Raw genomic sequence first — 14,823 nt, 5'->3', positions numbered from 1 at the left:
CAATTTTAAGTCATTGCATAAATGTGTAAGCAATAAACAATAATATATTTTATATAAAAATGTGATTATACCTAACAAACAAATTTAAAACTATTTAGCATCAAATGTGCATCAACTGTGCAAAAAAGTATTAAATAAAATCGATTAGTCTCAACATGCTGTATATATACTGTACTACGTTCCCATTTATTCCAGTTTAAACAGCTCTATCATTATTTCTATATTTCATAAATTAACTCACGATGGAGAACAAGAGAGCACATTAAGTCTAATCCTTTTCCACATCCCCATCGATCGCGACCGCACTTGACCAAATCGACTTGGACCAAGTTATAAAATATGGAGCATTCCACCGAGATGACCTCAAAGGATCAGAATTTCCCCAAAATAGTCCAACTATACTATCTGCTGTGAAAGAGAGTATTGATGCCATATCCCTCCAGGTCCCTGCTAGCACACAATATGCTGTACAATACTACAGAACCAGACAAGATGTAATGAGAGCATTACATGGTCACCATTTATGAAAATAAAATAAAATATATACTGTCGAAATTGAGTGTATTATTTGAAACAATTAAAAAAAACGTTTTTCTCCAGTTGCTGCAGATATACAGCACTGCACGATGGGTTGAGAAATTTCAACTCAATTGAAATTGCACATACTCACACACACAGACACACACACACGTTTTGTTCTTCTATCCTCATGGGGATGTAACATTGATTTCCTTTTATAATCCTATTTTCCCTTAACCCTTACCCTTACCCTAACCCTAATTGTAAACCTAACCCTAAACTAAACCCCTAAACTTAAAATAGCCTTTGTCCTCATGGGGGAGAATATTCCTCATTTTACTATCCTTGAGGGGACTTAATGGGATTTTAGGTCCCCACAAGGTTAGAAGAACCAACCCACACACACACACACACATCAAAATACTAACCAATTACTTGTACAAAAAGCCATTGGAAATCAATATAATTTAATTCATTGGAATATTGCCATTATAGCCTATCATTGTTTAGCTGGTCTGTAGGATAGAGTCACAGTGTCCCCTTAAGCTCAGTCTAAATGGGGCTGAGATTACGGAAAGAGAAACAAGAGGGAGGATTCATTTGGCACTCTAGGGAGATAAAGTGATCATCTAAATGTGATTTATTTCACATCTCCAGTTTACATCCATGTTCCCTTAAACTAGTTCCAATTTGCACTAATTTGCACATATACAGTGCCTTCAGAAAGTATTAAGACGCCTTTACTTTTTTCACATTTTGTTACGGTACAGCCTTATTCTAAAATGTATTAAATTGTGTTTTTTTTTCTACAATGCCTTGTGGGGCACACATACCCCCATAATGACGAAGCAACAATGGGTTTTTAGACATTTTTGCAAATTTATTACAAATAAAAAACGGAAATATCACATTTACATAAGTATTCAGACCCTTTACTCAGTATTTTGTTAAAGCACCTTTAGCAGCGATTACAGCATTGAGTCTTCTTAGGTATGACGCTACAAGCTTGGCACACCTGTATTTGGGGAGTTTCTCCCATTCTTCCCTGCAGATCCTCTCAAGCTCTGTCAGGTTGGATGGGGAGCGATGCTGCACAGCTATTTTCAGGTCTCTCCAGAGATGTTCGATCGGGTTCAAGTCCGGGCTCTGGCTGGACCACTCAAGGACATTCAGAGACTTGTCCCGAAGCCACTCCTGCGTTGTCTTGGCTGTGTGCTTAGGGTTGTTGTCCTGTTGGAATGTGACCCTTCGCCCCAGTCTGAGTTCCTGAGCGCTCTGGAGCAGGTTTTCATCAAGGATCTCTCTGTACTTTGCTCCGTTCATCTTTCCCTCGATCCTGACTAGTCTTCCAGTCCCTGCCGCTAAAAAACATCCCCACAGCATGATGCTGCCACCACCATGCTTCACCGTAGCGATGGTGCCAGGTTTCCTCCAGACGTGACGCTTGGCATTCAGGTCAAAGAGTTCAATTTTGGTTTCATCAGACCAGAGCATCCTGTTTCTCATGGTCTGAGAGTCTTTAGGTACCTTTGGCAAACTCCAAGCGGGCTGTCATGTGCCTTTTACTGAGGAGTGGCTTCCATATGGCTCTTTACTATAAAGGATTGATTGGTGGAGCGCTGTAGAGATGGTTGTCCTTCTGGAAGGTTCTCTCATCTCCACAGAGGAACTCTAGAGCTCTGTCAGAGTGACCATCAGGTTCTTGGTCACCTCCCTGACCAAGGCCCTTCTCCCCCGATTGCTCAGTTTGTCCGGGCGGCCAGCTCTAGGAAGAGTCTTGGTGGTTCCAAACTTCTTCCATTTAAGAATGATGGAGGCCACTGTGTTCTTGGGGACCTTCAATGCTGCAGAAATTGTTTGGTACCCTTCCCCAGATCTGTGCCTCGACACAATCCTGTCTCGGAGCTCTACGGACAATTCCTTCGTCCTCATAGCTTGGTTTTTGCTCTGACATGTACTGTCAACTGTGGCACCTTATATAGACAGGTGTGTGCCTTTCCAAATCATGTCAAATTAATTGAATTTACCACAGATGGACTCCAATCAATTTATAGAAACATCTCGAGGATGATCAATGGAAACAGGATGCACCTGAGCTCAATTTTGAGTCTCATAGCAAAGAGGCTGAATACTTAGGTAAATAAGGTATTTCTGTTTTGAATGTTTAATAAATGTGCAAGCATTTCTACAAACCTGTTTTCGCTTTGGGGTATTGTGTGTAGATTGCTGAGGATTCTTTTTTATTTAATCAATTTTAGAATAAGGCTGTAACGTAACAAAAAAAGTAAAGGGGTCTGAATACCTTCCAAAGGCACTGTAAATGCATCTACAATTAGCAGCACCATTTTGAACTATTTCTATACATTCTCTGTGTTTCGCAGAGGGTGGCTCACACACAAGCAAGCCTTTGCAGCTTTTCAAACTTGATCGATTTAAATTCAATGCATTGAGATTCGATGTCAAGTCAACCAAAATGAATGTGCTTTTATGTCCTTGGAAGTGTTTCTTTAGCCTAAGGAACACCATATGGTGAAGATACATGTATTAGCTAGTGTTCTTTCAGCCTACTAAAGCCTCACTTCACATTGCATGATTTGTATTACACTAGTGCAACAGTCATCACAAATGTTATATAACATATTGAGCCTTATAAGGAAGGAGACCTGTAGATACCTGGTAGGTCTATAGGTATCTTTCAGGTGGCCTTGGTTAGTTTCCTGCTTTCAGTGACTATTGATCCTTTGACACTAGTCCATGGATGTTCTGAACACAATGTTCAAGTGGCCATTGTCATTGCCCAAGGCTGGGATTATGAAACCAACGACTAGGATTGTTATCCATCTTATCATGAATACATTTTTTCTTGGAGATTCAAAAGAAAACTGGTTACAAAGGGCTGTCATCCCAAGTAAAAGGAATATGGCTTCCCGAAATATGGTTTCCACCGTAGATGTAAATACAATGCAATAGTGTATCTACATGTATCTCTATGGCTTTCACACTGCGTTTGCAGGAAGGCTTGTTAGCTCGAAGCCTCTGGGACCCCAGGGCTCGGCCGGTGTGTTGATCACTAGCACAGAGACTGATTTCAAGCTTTTCAACTTATTGTCTGGCTCTCTGTTTCTTTGTTGGATAAGTGGACTCATGTAGTGAGCCAGTGTCTTCATGCTAAAGGTAATTTTCACCTCGTTACTGTAGCTCTGTCCCTGTTACTCAGTGTAACGGTAGATAGCACAAAGTCTCGCATCGGAGTCTCACACTTAAACAGGTGGTAACATGGATGTTTGTATTAAATAATGGATCATGTGATTCTATGGTTTGGCCTTGGGCAAGGAGTTTGAGATCAGTGCTTCCTGAATGACACAGCTGTGCGGCGGAGTGTTTACGAGGTGTGAAACTGTTGTTTAATAAACATGTTCTGAGTGTGTGATTTAGTAGAGGAGTAGATTTATACTCAAGCCATCTGGGTAGTCTGAGTAGTAGAACAGAGATGACGTGAGGTAGAAATTGCATTTCTATTGTTGTACTGAGTAAGAAATGGAGTAACCATATATTACGTTAGGCCTGTATTGTATACCCTCTCCTTGTATTTTTTAATCAGATGTACTTTTTTTTATGTTAAAGGAACATTGTGGGATGTCGCATGCATCTCCAACTAATGATGTAATGAGATTATGCCAAGCAAATAATCATTTTCATAACTTAAAAATGATTGGGATTAATTGTGTAAAACACTGAAGGAAGACTATAGATGGACTAAAGCTCATATACCTCACACTAAAAGTTCCACAAGGTGACTCTCACAGCGGCATGAAATCCTTCTGACGGTTATGTTCATCTACAGTGGGCGTACAGAGCACGGGAAGGAAAGTAAGTGCAGTGTACAGCAATCTGGCAATTGTATTGCATTATCGAGATGGAGAAATTAAAATAGATATGAGCGCAGCAGAAAATATCCTCCCTAAACGAGCATTAAAGTTGCCCTTGGAGGGGAATGTGGCATAAATTGAGTGTTTTGTTACAGCACGTTTGCCGTTAAGTAGATCCGAGCACGGGGAACCCGGGTGGTAATTAGATTGGAGGATTAATATGTGAAAATGTAGTTGGTTTTGTATCCTTCCCTATGAACGGAAACCAAAGAAAAGAATGGATCGCAAAATAATGTTTGAATATGAATAAAAAAATCAAAGGAATCCCTCGCTCCCCAATGCAATTAATTCCCATTCACATGAATTATTCTTAACAGATGACATTAATGACATTGAGTCTAAGACTATTGAAGAGTGCCCTGCTTAGGATCTCAGTGGAGGCAGAAAGAGGGTTACTTTCAAACCCTGGGAAAGTGCAGCTGAACCAAAGCGTTTTTGAGACCTGCTCAAATGTGAATTTTCTTGTTTTCGTTGTGAGATTTTTTTCTTGGATCTTTGTATGAAAATGATTTATGTTTGATGGTAGACTTTCTATTGTATATTCATTCATCTACTACTGGAAAGGTGTGATTGATACAGAACACCAATATTAAATGCAAAACAGCATGCAATATAATATAGTTGTTTCCTTGCCACATTCTTCTGTTCAGTTGAATGTGTTAAATGCCTTCTCTATGTAGTTGATACATTTCTGTATGTAGTGGAGACGTTCATTAAGACCTTGGCCTTCCTTATCCTTTCAGAAACTCCACTCTCGGATCATGGATTTGTCTGCCGCTGATCTCCTCCTGGAGCCTGAGAGAAGCAAAAGCTTCCTGCTATCCAGGAACACTGACTCTCCACCTCATGTAAGACTGATTGAAAACAAACCAATGGCATATTCTTTTCGCCCCAGCCTCACCCATATGTATTGTCCAGGCATCATAACTGGCGTATAGCCCAGAGAAATCATTCGAGAGGATTAAAATACCAGCCCCTAACTATTTGGGGATTTGATCCGCTGTTCTCGAGCAAGCCGAGTTGGCAGTATCACTTGGCTCTAAAAGGTATAAATACTTGTCATATTACCAAAGGACCATCGATTGAGGCTCGTATTCAGTAAAAATGAGTCCGCGGGACAGTGTTGTACATTAGTCATCTTATATATTATGTATTAAGGTCTTAAAATGAATTCACTCTGGTCTCATGTCCTTTTACTCCTGGAGGACACAACCTGATAAACCTTAATTTATAGTATAGAAATGTGGCAGAAAAGAAGGAAGTGAATAAGTGATGGTGTAATAATGTTGAAATCTGATAATGTATTCATGTCTTTGCGACAAGATAATGAGTTTGGGAAAAGAAGACGCACAAATGTGATATACTTGCAGTGCAGATCGGGACAGATTTCCTGGGCCAATTAGTTTGCTTCCTATTATCTCTCTGACTGAACAGTTGATTAGAATTCTGAATCGACATTTGTTTGGACAGAATTGTGGAATAGGACTGATGCAGAAAACATCTGTTGGGGAGATTGCTTCTGAAAGTATGATGGATCATTTGTATCTCACTGGCTAATTATAGAGTCGAAGCAGTAGCTATCGTAACACTTTACAGGAATACTGAAAACCCCAGAAAGTGAAAGTACTCACATAAAATATCAGCCACCGGTAAAGCAGTCAACAGAGATGCAAAAAAGCGGTGTGTTTTTGGACAGCCTTGTAAAATGCACCAGTGATTCGATATTGCATAGTCATAGATTCCCCTGATTAACAAGCTGAAATATGGTTTGTTAATCAGAGTTTTTTTGTAGCGTTATCCTGCATCTCTCCATAATTTTCTCTACCTTCTCAACCTTAATCCCCTTTATCCAGAGTCATGAATGTATGTGGCACTAAATCATGACTAATGGTGTCTTTGGAATCCGTCCTGCAGGATGTCCAACTGAACGGAAAGGCGGGACTTCCTGTGGCCAAGTGTCTGAGCCAGCTGAGTCTGACGGTGCAAGCGCCAGTCTACCCACGCAGCAGCTGTAGCAGCAGCGAGCTGTCCCTGTCTAGTGCCTGCAGCGAATACTCCAGTGGCTCCTACACCTGGAACGACGGACGCTCCTGTGGGAAAATAGTACGATGACCAGACCAACCTCTCCTCACTCTGTCTCTCTCTATTTTTATTTGTTTCTGTCTCTCTCATTTATAGACTTGATCAATGTGGGGTTTCAATCAGCTTTAAAAATAAATAAAAAATAGACGTAACACATAGCTGAACTAAAATGTCTCTTATGAAGAAATCTGTCTCACCAGATTACATGTTTCACAAACCGAGACCGTGGAAATGTGATATGCAATATTTTAACATTAGCTAAACCTCAATTCACTGGCAGAAACCAATAAAATGAAATTATATAGAATCCTGATAGGCTGCAATAGGAAAAAATAATAATTAATCAAAGCATTAAATATTTAGCTTGAGCCATACCCCAAAGTGCTTAGTATCTCCATTAGAACATTTGAAAGGGAGTCAAACAAATTGCAGACTGAGTAACAGCTTGACAAAGTAATCATCTGACTCCGCAATCAACTCTGTTGTAGAGAATGAGAGTGGGCCACAATCACAAATCCTCTGAGAAGTACTACATGTGCTTGAATGCCCTTATATTCATGCTGGGATTGCTGTTGCACAGCTCAATTTAGCTGACTTTTCGAATGACGTGTCTATGTATTTTCGAATGATGTGTCTGTGTGTCTGTCTCTCAATCACCTACTGTCCTCTCTGAGTTTTCTAATAACTTCTGTCTCTCTGTATTTCTCCTGCAGTCATCTCTGACGTGGGAGAAGAGGTTGAGTCTGGGTTCCTCAGCCCCCGGAAACATCTGCGCCCCCCTGGAGGAGCAGCTCCCAACAAGGAGGAAGGAGAGCCACATCCTAGAAGGCCTGCGGAAGCTACAGAGGAGAAAACCCAAAGGCTCCTCATCCTCCGGGTCTCCAAGTCGGGCGACAAGGACTGCATGAACTCTAATGAGGGTATCTACTCTCTGGGGATTAAGAGTGGGAGCAAGGGAATCTCCAAGCCCACTTATGTGGGAAGGACCACTGTCTCAGGGGTGGGGTGCAAAAGGTTTGTGTACGACTCTGACGATGCGGATGACGAGTCACTACATTCGGCGTACTGCAGACGAGACAGCGTCCCCAGTAAGGACGGAGGCTGGATGTACTTCAGGAAGCTGTCGCACAGCGTCTCGGACAGTCTGTGTAGCTGGGACGGGCTGCAGGACAGTGGCATAGTAGGGGATAGTAACTGCAGCATGGGTACGAAGCACCCGTCCGGCTATAACTCCAAGGAGCGGCCGGAAAAACTCAAGAGCTTCATCAACAGTTTCCTCTCTGGGGACGGACCTCGCTGTTCTAAACCCCTCCCTGTTGCACTTTGACGTCAGCCCCACAGAGGCTGAATGCCCCCTCCACCTCTCAGACACCGATCCTGAGGATCTGCACTCTGAGGTCAGTGACCACCGGCTGCCTGTTAGCCGGACAGCTGAGCAACTACAGAAGGACATCAAGAGGCTCTCGAGGGATGCTGACAAGCTGCTTCCCGTACATTGCTTGAGGAGGGAACCTGGCCGAACCCAGTCTGCTGACGGAAGACCCAGGCCCTTCTGCCTAATCAAGGAACACAAGGGGGCCAAAACCCAGTCTGAGGAGAGTATCATGTCTATATTCGATGCAGACGGACAGCCCATTGAACTCAGTGCTCAGCAGTCCTCCGTTGGTGCTGGGGCTCGGAAAGAGATTCCTGGGAGGAAGGGGAATGGGGTTGCTGAGTATGCAGCACTGTCGCCTCATGATAGGCCCATTCGTCATAAAGTAGGCAACAATGGAAGGAACTACACTGTACTAGAATCTCCTGAAAAGTGTCATAGTAAGGCTAGCAGCAGAGAAAGCAGCAATAGCAGGGAGGGAAGCCCAGAGAGGCTGCAAACGCACGTCATTCCACTGCGGAAATTGATAAAGCCGCCTTCCAATCGATCCAACAAAGGCCAGTCTGTCCCTCCCATGAACAATGCTTCCCCCAGCCTCAAGGCCATCAGCTCAAAGATCCCCAGCAGCCAGGGGAAAGGATCTCCAATGAAGGTTTCTAAGGGCTCCACCACGGAAACCAGCAACAGTGGACCAACCTCAGGTTTCACAGCTCAGGAGTCAAAGTCCCCTTCTTCTCCTCCGGTCAAGATGTCCAGGTTCATCAAAGCTCCAGGCTGCACTACAAGCCCCAAGGCAGTGAGCAACAAGCTTCCAGGCAGGAATGACTGGACAAAGGGCTCCTCATCTAGTGTTCCAACCGGCTCCCCACACTTCCCAAGAAGGCATTTGGAACACATGGACTACAGGGAACAGCCTACCAGAGACAGACACTGTGAAGCCAGCAGCAAAACTGAACTCAGGTCCCCGTCTCCTCCCCTGCCCCCTGGCCGCACCACCTCCTTACTTATCAGACCAAACTACGATGGGTCACCTCAAGCACTTAAACCAGGGGCTCAACCATCCACGCCTACAACTGTGAGGGGGCCACCCCCGAGTTACCACCCCCCGCCTGTACCAAATATGCAACATTCATTACCACCACCACCCTACAAGGGCCAAGATACCATAGACCTGGACGCAGGCTACGGTACCGCAATCGCACCTCAGAAACTGTTGGACAAATCGAGCCAGCAGCACCCTGCTTCAAATGAGACCCCCTCTAAAGGCACTTCGAAACGGGTCCCCACAAAACTCTACCTCCCCTCCTCAGCCTCAGGGCATGTGCCTGATCACCCTGTAAATGCACCTAAAAGCTCAAAGAATGTCCCTCCTCCCTCATACAACTCTCAACGTGGCTCTTCGCTTCAAAGCACATTTACTAGTAAGAAAGGTACCAATGACAATAGGCATCCTATGTTGTATAAGACCTCTAGTAGTTTTCCTGTAACTCTGCAGGGCCACCCTCAGTCTCCAACAGAACCTCACGGTAGTATGACTCCTCAAGCTGTAGCGAACCCACCTGTCTCTGGAACTAGCACTCAAAATTCCACGGAAAAAGCGTCAAAGACACGCATTCCTATGGGCTTCAAAGCTTTTGTGAAATCGCCCCCCTCACTGCAGAAAGGCTCCACCACGATACCAGGAAAGCAAGAGAAGGAACACATCAACTCGGTCTCCAAAGAGACTGTGACTTCAAATGCTTTCGCCCCATGTGACAGTTTTCAGGCAGTGTATTTTGATTCGTTAGCCATGACTTCCATCATGGAGACTAAGGGTGAGGTCCAGTGCATCCTTCAGGAAGAGGAGGGACACACCTCTGAGTTGGCAGAGCAGGGGGAGGTTGGTGACAAGTCGGACTGCGACAGTAGACTGTTCAAGAGGTCCATATCTGTCACGACCAAACCTCACCTAAAGCCCGCCCCTGGGGATGAACGGGCGAAAGCGCGCAGCCAGAGTTTCAGCACCCACTACATGGAAAAACCCAACATCAACGTGTTGGACGGACATGTGAAGATTCGAACCCAGATCATCACCAACTCTGGAGAGAGGGGGAACTCATTAACAAGGCAGAGCTCATTTGTTGAGGGCCTACAGATGAAACCCAGTAGCGGATCTGGGGAAAGTCCGGTCCGTTGCCTAGCCACAGGTTGAGCCACTACGGAGGTATGACAGGCTCTAACAGCCACCAGGGCCTTCCGGAGAGAGCCTCCAAATCGGGCTCCACCGGTGATGGGCCACGGAACACTGCAAAGGGGGAGAGCATCACGGCTCCACCTCAGAAAGAAGTGCGTAGCTTACCCCTTGCCGACCGGATCGGCTTGAAGAACTCCCGAAATCCCAAGAAGGTCGCATCTCATCCTCAGTTTGAGTCGCCGGCCTCTCCTGTCTATAGCCCAGAGGCCACAACAAAGGGTGGGAAAGTGCTCAGCCCCGGCAAACTAGACCTCCCGAAGAGCGTCAAAGTCCAGGCAGGCTGTTCCCAAGGGGCGCTCGATGAGGGAGAGCAACCAGTGAGCCCCACAGTCTGCACCATCGAGGAGAAGGTCATGATGGGGATCGAGGAGAATATCCAGAAAGGTCAGGGTCAAGAGAAGGTAACAGCATCGGAGACCAAGCAGAAGACCGGCCCTTCTCTGGCCAACTGGTTCGGCCTACGTAAAAGCAAGCTGCCAGCCTTGAATGGGAAGAAATCAGACGCCACCTCCCCGAAAGAGAAAGATGAGAAAAAAGATCTGAAGATCGGATCCGTGCTGGGAGGCAAACAGATGAAATCGGACAAAAAGAAGGACAAGAAGAAAAATGACAGCCAGTTCGAAAAGAGTCCAGAGCTGACGTTGTCGGAGAACAAGCTGAGCTCGATCATGGATCATTGCAATATTCAGATGGGACAAATAGCCAATCAGATCCAGTGTTCTACAACCTACACCGGGAAAGACCAGTTCATTAAAGAGCTTCTTGGCAGGTTGGTATTAACGGAGCAACATTCGTAAAACCTGATTTGTCAAATACTTCAAGAACATTTGCATAATTAGTCATAGGTAAAAACCTAAAAAAAAGTTACAGTGAATTGATCAGGAAAAAGAACACTCATTAGATAACTTGTCTCCTGCTGATATGATTGCAGATTTTAGTTTTAACATTTCTCCCAGTGTTCATGCTGCAGTAAAACACAAGTCTTGCTACATTATGCATGCATGTAAAGAGACAAAAGCACACACAGCTAAACAACAGCAACGCCAGCTGTCTCTTTGAGTTATGTTCTACTTGAGTGAACATAAGCACTTCCTAACCTGGAATCTAGAGACACTGTCAGCCCTGAGCTATCTCGGCTGGAAGAGTACAGCATTCATTACCCCTCCTCCCATAAATTGATATAATACCTAAAATCTCAGCTGACAGATTTTATCAAGACTCTCAATAAGACTTGAGTCGGGAAGAGCAGTTAAAAAGAGGTTATTTCAGATCCTATGGTAGGGGGATAGCTATACTGCACAAAAATATAAACGCAACATGCAACAATTTCAACGATTTTACTGAGTTACATAAGGAAATCAGTCAATTTAAATAAATGAATTAGGCCCTAATCTATGGATTTCACGACTGGGCAGGGGCGCAGCCATGGGTGAGCCTGGGAGGGCATAGGCCCACCCACTTGGGAGCCAGGCCCATCCACTGGGGAGCCAGGCCCAGCCAATCAGAATTAGTTTATCTAAAACGACGTTGGAGGCGGCTTATGGTAGAGAAATGAACATTAAATTTTCTGGCAACAGCTCTGGTGGACATTCCTGCAGTCAGCATGTCAATTGCATGCTCCCTCAAAACTTGAGACATCTGTGGCATTGTGCTGTGTGACAAAACTACACATTTTAGAGTGGCTTTTTATTGTCCCCAGCACAAGGTGCACCTGTGTAATGATCATGCTGTTTAATCAGCTTCTTGATATGCCACACCTGTCAGGTGGATGGATTATCTTTGTAAAGGAGAAATGCTCACTAACAGGGATGTCAACAAATTTGTGCACAATATTTTTGTGCATATGGAAAATGTCTGGGATTTTTTATTTCAGCTCATGAAACTTGGGACCAACACTTTACATGTTGCGTTTATATTTTTGTTCAGCATATATGGAGGTCGTATTGTGGGAGAACAATGGAATTTATCAGCCGGGATCTCTTTCCACCTGCACAGTTCATATGAAATCGGTTAAGCAGACAGACAGAAAATGAATCAAATCATGTTTCCTATACAGGAGTGTAAGGAAGGGCGACTCCATCGCTGAATCTCTCCCTGGCATCTCCATCCCCAAGAGAAACAGCGATATGAGGGGAGATATGGAGATCTGCTCCGATACAGCTGTGAGTGAGCAAGGGGTCCTGTAATGAAACGTTGCTAGGCTTCTAGGATATAGCATGTGTCTCTCACTCTACTGCGCCCTCTCTCTCTCTTTCTCTCTCTATTATCTGTCCATCTTTCCTCATAATCTCACCATCTTATCACTATTTCCTCTAACCTCAGTATCCATTTCCTCCATACCATCATGCTAGTCAGTTGCTTATTGGATTGTATGTATACTCAATATAATCTTCTGTTGCAATAACATTTTCCATGTCGTGTGTCTAGTTTGTGCACAAACCTGAAAATTCCGCCAACCTTCACACAGACACACACATACAGACAGACTCAAAATACAGACAGACACACATATGAGAGCACACTAAAGCACTTCATCTTGGGAAATACAATATGCTACCAATGTTGAACCACATACTAAGCTTTGGATAGAAAAAAAATGTTTCTTTAAGACTTAGAATGCCACGGAATTCTGACCTTGTAGAAGGTATTCCTTGTTCTTTGTCAGGGACAGAAAGAGAGCAAGGAAGGGAGGGGGAGAGAAAGAAGAGAGAGAGAGAAAGAGAGAGAGTCCACATGCAATATGCAGGAAATTCAATCCAGCTGATGGGGAATTTTGATAGTGAAGAGGAGGCTCTTATCGCAGACACTCAATTCAAAAAAGGCCTGTTTAATACTATCCGTGCAGCTTCATCTCTATCTCCCCTCTACAGAAACACAACTAAAGAAAATAAGTGTTTATGACCTGCAAATCCCCTTTATACCTTCGGATAACACTTTTTTGACATCACACTCTGTTAGCCCACCTGCATATTAGATCAATTACCTTGTTTTATCCCCTGACAGAACTACCTGTTATGAAAGAGGCTCTGAAAATGTAATAGTAATTTCTGTAAATCCAAGGTGTTTGTCGATTCTGTTTTGAGTCATCTCTTGACTAATTGATGAATCGCCTTCCACTATTGTTTTGTTTGAGCGCTAAAGGGATAAATGGGTATGCAGCGTGTGATGGAAATCTTGACAAATACAGAATATATATAAACAATGTTCTATCTGTATTATGCCAGCGATTGCATCTGTGTTAGCTTAGCTGTGTTTGTCATTTTGGATGTCTGGCTTCGTAGAAGTATATAAGGTATTATCACGTTGTAGAAAAGTGTACTTTGCTTGTTTGGGGTTTATGACTCATACCAGACGTATCCTTGAACTTTGTTCTGTTCTTATCTGTGCAGATGATATTCAAGGAATGTTAAGGCCACAATACAACAGATTGAATTCACACACAAGCAGCAAAGCAATGATGAATTCAATACTATGCACATTACAAAGATGTAGGGGAAACAATGGGTCTGTTGTAACAGCTTAATAACTCAAATTAGAAACCACTTAGAAAGCTGTTATGCAATGTGCTAATGCTGGTTAGTGTCTCTAAATGCCTAAATCCATCAATAATTGTTTTATATTATTGACATTATTTTTTGTTTTGATGCCCTAAAGTAAATATACTTGCCGCCTCTCTTTTTTTGTTTATTGACCTGTGGAACATTCTCCATGAATCTAAACATATAGTATTTTTATCAGTAAGATGGGGTCTTTTGATTGGTGTAGTTGATGACAATAATTATTGTTGTATTTTCTCACAAGATTCAGATTAGTATAGGCTCCCATGTGTGGGTTGTGGGGGGTTAGTTGTAACGCAGTACCTTATATGGTATTTACATATTCACATAATTATATAAAATGTCACTTCTTTACATCAAGTTTAGCAGTACAACTAAGATAATACAAAAAAATACAATTGTAACATTTCACTCCCGCCACTTTTGGTTGAATTGTAAACGACTGGTATGTTCTAGAAACGTAGTTACAGTGTTTAATGGTAGCTGAGATACGTATGTTTCTATAACAATATTATTAATCTAACACAAATATTATTTTCATAGTAAACAAAAGCCCAAAAGTGTTACTTTGTTCCCCGGTTTCCCCTACCAGTTTTCACACAAATGATGTACCATCTGTTGATGATATTGTGAGGCACATTTGATAACACTTTATTTCAATGTTCTGTCATTATGCCTAAACACAGTTGTCATAAACATGATTTAGAACTTGATATTATATGTTGGGTGAACTCAAGTTTAGTTAAATGCGTACGGACTTAATCCTTCATTTTTTCCACCAGACCATCATTGTGACACAGAAGATCAGCCTGCAAGGAGAGAATGAGGAGGACCCCACCCCCGAGACATCATGTCAGGATCATATGATAGGTAAGGGTGTTTACTGTAGCAGTGAGCCTACTGTACTTTGAGCTATTGTCTGAAAACGTATGCAATTTTTGTGCTAATAAGCAACATTAAAATACATTTTTCAACATAGGCATTTTCAGTAGTCACCAGCAATACATCTCCAACTTTTGCTCTCTGTGTAAAGTATTTCTGTAATAGATTATACAAACGGTCTCTTGTTTTAGGTTTCTGTAGCGTACAGAAATAACTGTTGCCATCCATCACCTAATGGCAAATGCA

At 43.1% G+C, this 14,823-nt stretch overlaps 1 protein-coding gene across 1 annotated transcript in view; it reads left to right on the top strand.

Moving 5' to 3' along the window:
• The window catches only part of LOC123484795 (nck-associated protein 5-like), a 96,487-nt gene that overhangs the window by 65,680 nt on the left and 15,984 nt on the right, over nucleotides 1-14,823 (top strand). The window contains 8 exon segments of the mRNA XM_045215520.1: nucleotides 5,192-5,296; nucleotides 6,363-6,551; nucleotides 7,244-7,403; nucleotides 7,406-7,806; nucleotides 7,838-10,079; nucleotides 10,082-10,907; nucleotides 12,195-12,300; nucleotides 14,478-14,565. Coding sequence (XP_045071455.1) covers nucleotides 5,192-5,296; nucleotides 6,363-6,551; nucleotides 7,244-7,403; nucleotides 7,406-7,806; nucleotides 7,838-10,079; nucleotides 10,082-10,907; nucleotides 12,195-12,300; nucleotides 14,478-14,565 — 4,117 coding nt within the window.

This window comes from Coregonus clupeaformis, unplaced genomic scaffold (genome assembly GCF_020615455.1).
Source record: "Coregonus clupeaformis isolate EN_2021a unplaced genomic scaffold, ASM2061545v1 scaf0464, whole genome shotgun sequence".
Lineage (NCBI taxonomy): Eukaryota > Metazoa > Chordata > Actinopteri > Salmoniformes > Salmonidae > Coregonus > Coregonus clupeaformis.
This window is presented reverse-complemented; position numbering and strand designations above follow the sequence as displayed.